Below are 10000 nucleotides of genomic sequence, written 5' to 3'. Positions count from 1 at the left end.
TGTTCCCGGTGTTATTGTGTAACTCTGATCCACACCACAGCCTCAACTTACAAATATTCCTTTCAAATATCAGATGATATTTTACACAGAGTCTCCCTCCGGAGAGCAGAAAGGGCCCTGGGGAGGGTCGGGGGGGGGGGCAGCTGTGGGGCAGTAGAAGTGTGTGGGGGGGGTGTTAGGGCTGAGGGGGGTGAGGCATGTGGTGTCGGGGTGAGCAGATGTCATATAGATAGATTTTTAATGGAGGATTCTCGAGCACTGAGCTGATGGACAGGATGATGATCTGAAGTGAGTGAAATCTGTTTCATGTTAAAGTCTGATCAGACATGTGCACGTGTGTTATCTGCTGTGGAGACCAGCCACGCCATGACATCATCAAACAGCGCCACACGCTCGTCAGCCGCTTGCTCTCCAGCTCACAAAGAGCTTATAAGGGGACATGAGGTGCTCAGGCTGTCGTTACATACTGACATCCATGTCTGAAGTGCCTGTATTATTATTATTATTATTATTATTATTGTTGTTGTTGTTTTGTTATTATATTACTATTACTATTATTACTTTTATTATTATTATTATTATTAATTATTATTATTATTTTAATAATTCTTATTATTATTCCTATTATTTTTTGTTATTATATTATTATTATTATTATTATTATTATTATTATTATTATTATTATTATTATTATACAGATCTAAACCATTCATGCATCTATTGTAAATTTTTTAGCTTTTTTTAATCTATATTTCTGAATATCAGCCTGTCCTTTTATTTATCTATCTAGCATGAAATATGAAAGCAAATCTATCTATCTATCTATCTATCTATCTATCTATCTGTCTGTCTGTCTGTCTGTCTGTCTGTCTGTCTGTCTGTCTGTCTGTCTGTCTGTCTGTCTGTCTGTCTAATAGTGGAGTGTAAAAGCTTCAGTAAATCTCGACCCAGATCGGCCTGTAAGGCGAGAATCCCTAAAGACTCTGTGACCTTCGACCTCTCGCAGTCTTTAGCCTTGACTTCACTCTGTCAACATGGCAGTAAGTATTGTTCTGTGTGACAGAGAGCAAATTAAACACCACCCTGAGCCCTCATCTCTCTCTCTCTCTCTCTCTCTCTCTCTCTCTCTCTCTCTCAGGGTTTGTTTTATTTACTCTCACTTTACCTCTAATAGCAGCTCTGTTTTATCTCTTCACCACACGCTTGCTTATTTATTTATTTATTTGTTTGTTTGTTTGTTTGTTTGCCTTTTTTCTTTACTCGTTTGCTTCAATAGGTTTCTGATCCTGGCCGCTTTGCATGCGCAGTGTGCGTCTGTCTGGAGTATTTTACTTCATTAGCCAAATCAATTAATTGCCTTCCTGTTAAGCAAACTACCCAGAAAGCCCCGAAGCAGCCGCACTATCGAGGCAGCGACGAGGCTCGAAAGGCTGCTTTTAGGCCTCGGCATTTACATGCAATTATCTTCTTATACAATTAACTGGATTGGGCTAATGAGCATCTTGCAGGCAGCGAGCGGATCGAGGCCCTGAATGGCAGAGCTGAGTGAGTAATTGCTGGTTCGGCATGGCGATGTTAATGGGAGCGATCTGAAAGGAGGGAAAAAAGTCTGCATGGGAGAAGAGTGGCACTTAGCCGAGCGGGAGAAACAAATATTCAAGCAGTCAACAACATACAGATCGCTCAAGAGGGAGAAGACGGCGGCGGCGGCGGCGGCCATGTCGTCGTCTGGTGTGAAATATAAATAGAAACGTATTAAAAAATAATCGGCATAAAAAGACTTTTAAATGTAAAGAAAAAAAAAGCAAAACGAAAACTCCTAATAACACGAACGGGTCCTAATATGACGACACGGAAGGAGCCGTGTTTAATAAAGTAGTGCTTTGATCTTTCTGCATTTTATTCCTTCGTCTGTATCGCAATATGCAAATGAGTCCCGGTGAATATTCTGACCTCTAATCTCTCGATCCTGTGGAGAACCCCAGAAATAAACCCAAAGGATTATTATTTATTATTATATTTACTGTACAGGAAATCTATACGTCCTGTACACTTACACACCGTCACGAGTTTAAGAGCCGGGTCGAGTCGAGTCGAGTCAGGTGTGTATGTGTAGATGCGTATGATCTAAAGAAGCTACGGTGCAGAGCAGCTTGAGGCTGATCTACTACTCATCTGACTCACTTACTGACCATACAGTGATGCTGACAGGTGTGGAGGTGTTAGGAGGTGGGGCAGAGTAGGGTGTGGCAAGGGTGGAGTCCTGACGTAGGGGTGTGGATTTAGCCACCGTATCAGTAATAATAAAAAGATTATTAGATTGTAGAAGATTATTAATTAGGAGATGAGAAATCTCTCTGTGTTATTATCTCGGTGATTTATTATCATGAGTTCTTTGCACCTGTTCGTTTTGATTCGTCACTTTGACTCATTTGGATTCGAGGCATGATTCAAGATTCAAAGCAATTCATTCATTTCAATTATGACTTTGATTCATTTTGATTCAAGTCATTTAATATTTTACTATATTTAGTTTGATTCACTGACTTTTTATCCATTGTTTTTTTCATTCCAATCGTTGCCTTGATACGATTTGATTCACTGCTTTAACTCGATTCACTTCAGTGCACTGATTGAATTTCCGGTACATTGCATCGATTCGTTTTGTTTCAGATAACAACAGAAATCACTGAATTAACTCGTATCGATTCATTACTTTATTTGTCTCTTAAATTCTTTGCATAAAATGTATTTGACATATGACTCGGTGCACCGATTCAGTGCTTTGACTCACTTTGTTTCTTTTAACATTGCTGCGTTCGGTGATGTGAATTCCTCGTATCAGTGCAGTGAATCGTTTTCAGTTTACATTTGCGTTTTGTGAATCACTGCACTGACTCATTCTGATTCGTCGTGATTCCTTTATCTTGAGTGTTTTAGGAGTGACTTATAATTAAGATCGGTGATCTCGCGGTGAGGCGACGCGACGCGACCCAGCGCCCGCTCGTCAGCACGCTGTTCTGGGGCGGTGCAGGTGTGAACACAATGCAGGGCTTTTAACAGTTCCTCCTTTCATCACCTCCTTGCTCTTCACACTGAAATTGCGATACAAATACGCCATTCTGTAAACCAAGCCGTGTGCTTTGTCCTGCACTCGCCACTCACCGCCTCATAAACACTCCTCTACCTCACCCAAAAAAGTTGACTGGTGTCATTTACTGACAGTGATTACAAAAGAGGTGATAATATAATAACTCTGTGTGTGTGTGTGTGTGTGTGTGTGTGTGTGTGTGTGTGTGTGTGTGTGTGTGTGTGTGTGTGTGTGTATGTGTATGTGTGTGTGTGTGTGTGTGGTTTGAGAGCCTTTAACAAGGCCGCCTCTATGCGTTTCACAAACTCGGGTCATTTTAAATGACTTAAAAGTCTAATTAATGCTAAAACGATAAGCAGGGATTATTTAAAAAAAAATGACACGGTAGGATTCTCACACACACACACACACACACACACACACACACACACACACACACACACACACACACACACACACACAGAGAAATAATGTCGCTGTTACTATAACTTGACTACAGTGCCATCTGTTGGTGAAGACAAAATAAATTAATAAAAAAAGACGACGAGGATGAAATGATTCGGTTTAAAAAAAATTTATACAAATATTTATTTATTTACTTTGTTTTCATTTTAATTTAGTAAATTGATTATTTAATTATTGTTTACAAAAAAAAGTCCAAATGTAAACTATCAGCCCAAATAAATATATAAACCCATGTTCCATGTCTGAAGTCCCCCAGTCTCACTACCCCCCCCCCCTCTCCTTTGTCTCACTTTATCCGTTTTTCTTTTACTCTCTATGTCTGTCTCTATCTCTCTTTTTTGGCTGTCTCACTTTATCTGAGTCTCTCTCTCTCTCTCTCTCTTATTGTCATGATAAATTCTCTCTCTTTCTCTCTAATAACTGTTGTACCTTTTCTCTACGTTTGTCTCTTCCACTGTCTCCCTTTATCTGTCCTTCTCTCCCTCTCCCTCTCTCTGTCTCTGTCCCTCAGTGTGTAATGTGTGTAGTTGTTGCTCGTTTTTCAGCAACAGGCCCGCGGTGTTGTTATTGATTTCTGTAAACAGACTGTAATGAATGGTCTGTGTGTTTCTGCTGCAAACACCACCTCTCTGTTATTTACTCACTCACTCACTGCCTGTGTGTGTGTGTGTGTGTGTGTGTGTGTGTGTGTGTGTGTGTGTGTGTGTGTGTGTGAGTGTGTGTGAGTGTGAGAGAGAGAGAGAGAGAGAGAGAGAGAGAGAGAGAGAGAGAGAGAGAGAGAGAGACTCTTTTAATGTCAGGATGATGGAAGCACTAACATTATGACACTGTATCCATATTCGCTCCTGGCCGAAAGGGAGAAAGATCTTTTATACAAAATCTGAGCTCCATTTATTTATTTTTAAAAAAAGATCAAAGGATGTGCATTTGGTGAAGATGTAGTTTTGTTACTATTTTAACTTATAATTGTGTGTGTGTGTGTGTGTGTGTGTGTGTGTGTGTGTGTGCGCATATATGCGTGTGTGTTGCAAAATATAACAAATTAGTCAAAACAAATAATAAAATATTTGTATAATAATTAATAAAGTGTTTTTGTGTGTGTATGTTTATGTGTGTGTATGTTTGTGTGTGTGTGTGTGTGTGTGTGTATGTGTGTGTGTATGTTTGTGTGTGTGTGTGTGTGTGTGTGTGTGTGTGTGTGTGTATGTTTGGGTGTGCGTGTGTGTGTATGTATGTGTTTGCATGTGTGTATGTTTATGTGTATGTGTGTGTGTATGTTTGTGTGTGTGTTTGTGTGTGTGTGTATGTGTGTATGTTTGTGTTTATGTGTGTGTTTGTGTGTGTGTGTGTATGTGTATGTTTGTGTTTATGTGTGTGTTTGTGTGTGTATGTGTGTGTTTATGTTTGTGTGTGTGTGTGTGTGTGTGTGTTTGTGTGTGTGTGTGTGTTTGTGTGTTTGTGTGTGTGTGTATATGTTTGTGTGTGTGTGTGTATGTGTGTGTGTGTGTATGTGTGTGTGTGTGTATGTGTGTGTGTATATGTTTGTGTGTGTGTGTGTTCATGTGTGTGTGTGTGTGTTCATGTGTGTGTGTGTGTGTTTATGTGCGTGTGTGTTCATGTGTGTGTGTGTGTTCATGTGTGTGTACTCTAACCTGTGGTTTGTGTCCCAGCAGAGCCCACAGTGTTTCAGTGCTTAAGCTCCGCCCCCTGCTGAACTCCAGCATGTCTGTTTCCTGTCTGTCAAGCGCGAGGTGCTGGCAACCCTGAAAGTCTCCCTTCAGCTCAGTGCCACTGCTCAGCTGCACCACGTCCCACGTCCCCAACTGTCCCAAAATGTGTCTTGCTGCTCCCAGCTGTCTGAATGACAGGTGACCTGGCCAATAAGAATCAGAGAAATATCAGAAACTAGATCTAAGTGGGCGTGTCCCAAACTCCCGTGCGTCATAGAAGAGATTGTGATAAAACACTGAGTGTAGAGAAAACACTGAGTGTGTTAGCACTAAAAGCACTTTACACTAGTTCAGTCTATTAGCCTGTAGCTAGCTGACAGCCTTAAAGTTACCTCATCGTTCGTACATAAATGAACAATAAATTATCCCAATATGAAAAGATTACAGATTAGCCTAGTAAAAAAAATAAATAAAATGATGCACATCGACACATCTGAGGTAAATTTTGATATTCCAGAAGCTTCTCTCTGTATCTGTATGTGACATGCACATGCTAGCTAGAAATTATTAGCCAACTTACGCTCAGAACCTAAAACCTGGCTAAATTTAAATGCACTTGTGTGTTCACCGTGTAAGCAGTCAATGCTAAGTGTCATTAAGAATAGTTAGCCTTAGGAAGTTTTTTTTAGCGTTTTACCAACATATCTGTGGTAAATGTTGATGTTCTGGAGTTGTTCCCAAGGTCACTGTGTCTTTACACCGTCTATATGAAAGACTACATGTGCTACATGCTAGCTATAAAAACATAAACATAACAATATCAATAATTAGCCTGTTAGCCTGCACACAGTCCATATTTCTAAGTTGACTAGCGACAGTGTAGCATTAGCTTACACGGTTATTTTGCACTATGTTAGTGGATAATGTTGAGTAAAGTATCATTTATTTTTCTTAGCAGTATTTTAGAGACACATTTGAGGTAAATGTTGATGTTCTGAGACGTTTCCATCGTCACTCTGACCTTTAATCTGACTAAAATGTATAAACGAATTTAAAGCTAACTTATTAGCATTCATCATTCAGCATACTCTTGCCTCGGTGTCTATATTTTCCAGTTGCCTAGCAACACTGCTCTAAAGTGTTGACATAATCTAAATTTAGTCATGTGATTCTCTGACCTGAGATCCACGAAGGTGTGATGGCGTCTGCGATCCAGGTGACATAACCCTCTGTGATTGAGCGAAGAAACGTCTCCACGTCTTCAGAAGAGACCAGCTCCTTCCTCTTCCTCAACTCTTCATTAAGATGACAGTGTGGTGAGAGGAAGAGGATTCTGGGTAAAAAGAGCGTGGGCTTGATGTTCACGCCACACCGCTGCATGTGGCTGCACAGGTCTTTGGCTTTCATCTGGAATATAACACAAAGTTAACTTTATTTCAGCTTTAAACTGTCACTGTTTCACTTTAGATGTGTTTTTTATGTGATTTACTAAAAACATCTAAAATAAATTATATTTCTGATGGTTTTGTTTCATTTAGGGGTCACGGTGGCTTAGCGGTTAGCACGTTCGCCTCACACCTCCAGGGTTGGGGGTTCGATTCCCACCTCCACCTTGTGTGTGTGGAGTTTGCATGTTCTCCCCGTGCCTCGGGGGTTTCCTCCGGGTACTCCGGTTTCCTCCCCCGGTCCAAAGACATGCATGGTAGGTTGATTGGCATCTCTGGAAAATTGTCCGTAGTGTGTGAGTGTGTGAGTGAATGAGAGTGTGTGTGTGCCCTGTGATGGGTTGGCACTCCGTCCAGGGTGTATCCTGCCTCCATGCCCGATGACGCCTGAGATAGGCACAGGCTCCCCGTGACCAGAGAAGTTCAGATAAAGCGGTAGAAGATGGATGAATGTTTCATTTCCACTGTCAGGGTTTCTTTACTTAATCTAACTTAATGCTAGTTACTAAAATCATATCCTTAATAATTAGCTAGATTACTCACGATTCAGGCAAGATTTAGCTCTTCTATACTTTAATACATCTGTGTGTTCACCGTGTTAGCAATGTTATTGGTTAGCATGGTTGTGTCTTTACTACGTCTTTAAAAGACTACACAAGCTACGTGCTAGTTACCCATAACTCATCGTGACCTTAATAATTTGTTGAGCAACTGTGTCTTCAAACTTTAAGCACTGTTGGCATTCTGCGATATTCAGCGTGTTAGCAATGAGTGCTAAGTGTCGTTTAATATCACAGCTCAGGTCAACGTTATTGTTAATACAGATGTTTCTGTCTCGTTTACAGTCAGTGTGTCTTTACAGTCTCTACAAAAGACGGGTTAGCTATGGGGAGGCTCTACTTTTTCATGACCACTGTGTCTTTACACTATGTATATAAAAGATGCCACATGCTACATGCTAACCTCAGTAATTAGCCTGTTAGCCTGAACAGAGTCCATGTGTCTGTGTTGTCTAGCAACAATCATTTTTAGGCACTTTATTAAAACACTTTATTATGACTGAATGAAGACGTCCACGTGTGTAAAATAAAACATGTTTACTGTGAAATTATCACAATTAATACAGTATTTGTTTGATTTGAACCAATCACTGTTCTGCCACTGAGTCAAACACCACTGCTCGGATTTCAGGACCATAAGTGTGACCTGGTCTAAAGTCAGCAGGAGTACGAGAGCCCCTCATGAAAACCCATCATCGTCATCATCACCATCATCATCATCATCATCCTCATCAGAAGCAGCAGCAGCAGTATGTACGGTTCTCCTCAGTGACCCAGTTTCAGTGTGTGCATTTATTCTACATACTGAAGCAGCTGTTCATAGGTTTATATCTCTTCATGGATAACAGAGTTTCCAAGTGCCATAGTTCATGCAGCACTTCATATGTGAGAGATAGAGAACGAGAAAGAGACAGACACAAAGATAGAGATAGAGACAGAGACAGAGAAAGAGGTCGAGACGGAAAATAAAAAAGAGATAGAGAAAGAGATAGAGACAGGGATAGAGAAATAAACTGAGATAGAGACAAAAAAGAGAGAGACTGAAACAGGGACAAATATAGAGATAGAGACGGAAATAGAGGCCAAGACAGAGAAATAGACTAAAAATGAGATATAGACAGAAACAAAAATCAAGAGACAGAGACCGAAATAGAGGCAGAGACAGAGATATAGACTAAAATAGAGATACAAGCAGAGATTGAGATAGAAACTGAGACTGAGATAGAGACCAAGACAGAGTATAAAACAGAGATAGAGACAGAGATTGAGACAGAGAAACAGACTGAGACAGAGATAGAAACAGAAATAGAGACCGATATTAAGACAGAGATTGATACAGAGACAGAGATAGAGACAGAGATAGAGTCCGAGACAGAGATAGAGACAGAGATTGAGACGGAGACAGGGAAACAGAAGGAGACAGAGATAGAGACCAAGATAGAGGCCAGGACAGTGATAGAGATTAAAACAGAGATAGAGACAGAGACTGAGACAGAAATAGAGATAGAGACAAAGATTTAGACACAGATAGAGACAGAAACCGTTACAGAAATAGAGATATAGACAGAGACAAAGAGAGAGAGACATAGATAGAGAGACAGGGATAGAAATTGAGATAGAGACAGAACACAGGTTTACAATCAGCCTCAGTACAGTGAGAATCGGTGTTTACTCTCAGCTTTAGAACGATCCAGGTCTAAAGGAAGGAGGTGCAATCGTACAGTGACTACTGACTCCTAAATGACTCCTAAATGAATCATTTGCATGGACTGACTCTTTAGTCAATCAGTCAAACTGATTCATAAGTAATCTGAACTTAATAATAAACAAACGAATAAAAGTATGTGCATTTAATAACAACTTCTCTGTAAGAAGGTGTTTATTTAACACTGTACATGACAGGCTGGTGAGGGAAAGTGTGTTTATAGCTGCTATCTCTCATCTCCTACCGCTTATCTGAACTTCTCGGGTCACGGGGAGCCTGTGCCTATCTCAGGCGTCATCGGGCATCGAGGCAGGATACACCCTGGACGGAGTGCCAACCCATCACAGGGCACACACACACTCTCATTCACTCACACACACACACACTACGGACAATTTTCCAGAGATGCCAATCAACCTACCATGCATGTCTTTGGACCGGGGGAGGAAACTGGAGTACCCGGAGGAAACCCCCGAGGCACGGGGAGAACATGCAAACTCCACACACACAAGGCGGAGGCGGGAATCGAACCCCCAACCCTGGAGGTGTGAGGTGAACGTGCTAACCGCTAAGCCACCGTGACCCCTGATGTGTTAGTCTTTAAAGTGTAAATATGAAACTATCACATGAGTGATATGTGTTACCATGATGGACTGCAGTGGGTCAGGGATCTGCTGGATGGACGTGTTGCTGAAGTTCTGCTCCTCCTCTTTTACCTGGATGTGCCATGTGTTGGAGGCGGGAGCAGAGACCACACCCCTCCATGGCATCACATCTATACAGTACACACCGGCACCTGGACGCACATCAGGAGAAATGAACGAGCTTCTCAGGACCACAGGGCAATAAACGAGAGCTATGAGCACATGTACACCTGTGAGTCCCACCTGTGAGGATGATGAGGTTGATCTCCTGTCGTGATGTCTGGAACTGATTTGGGATGCGCAGGTTACAGAACAGGTTCTCTTTCTTCAGTCCACTGAGCCTCCTGGAATTAACAGAAACATATCAGACAAATAATCTCTCTTAATAAAGGAGGTGTGGCCTCTGTGTGTCAGTCTTAA

General features: G+C 41.3%; 1 protein-coding gene across 5 annotated transcripts in view; it reads right to left on the bottom strand.

Annotated features, from left to right (window-relative positions):
• The window catches only part of si:zfos-911d5.4, a 53200-nt gene that overhangs the window by 38535 nt on the left and 4665 nt on the right, over positions 1-10000 (bottom strand). For 3 of the 5 annotated variants that reach the window (XM_047817764.1, XM_047817766.1, XM_027132709.2), the window contains exons 3-6: positions 9824-9924; positions 9581-9732; positions 6405-6633; positions 5209-5429 (exon numbers count right to left, since the gene is read on the bottom strand). In XM_047817764.1, coding sequence (XP_047673720.1) covers positions 5209-5429; positions 6405-6633; positions 9581-9732; positions 9824-9924 — 703 coding nt within the window. Of the gene's footprint in view, positions 1-2561; positions 3096-3984; positions 4212-5208; positions 5430-6404; positions 6634-9580; positions 9733-9823; positions 9925-10000 lie in introns of those variants that run through there. The other 2 variants (XM_027132711.2, XM_047817765.1) reach the window with 2 other exon arrangements.

The sequence above is a fragment of the Tachysurus fulvidraco genome, chromosome 8 (genome assembly GCF_022655615.1).
Source record: "Tachysurus fulvidraco isolate hzauxx_2018 chromosome 8, HZAU_PFXX_2.0, whole genome shotgun sequence".
In the NCBI taxonomy this organism is placed as follows: Eukaryota; Metazoa; Chordata; class Actinopteri; order Siluriformes; family Bagridae; genus Tachysurus; species Tachysurus fulvidraco.
This window is presented reverse-complemented; position numbering and strand designations above follow the sequence as displayed.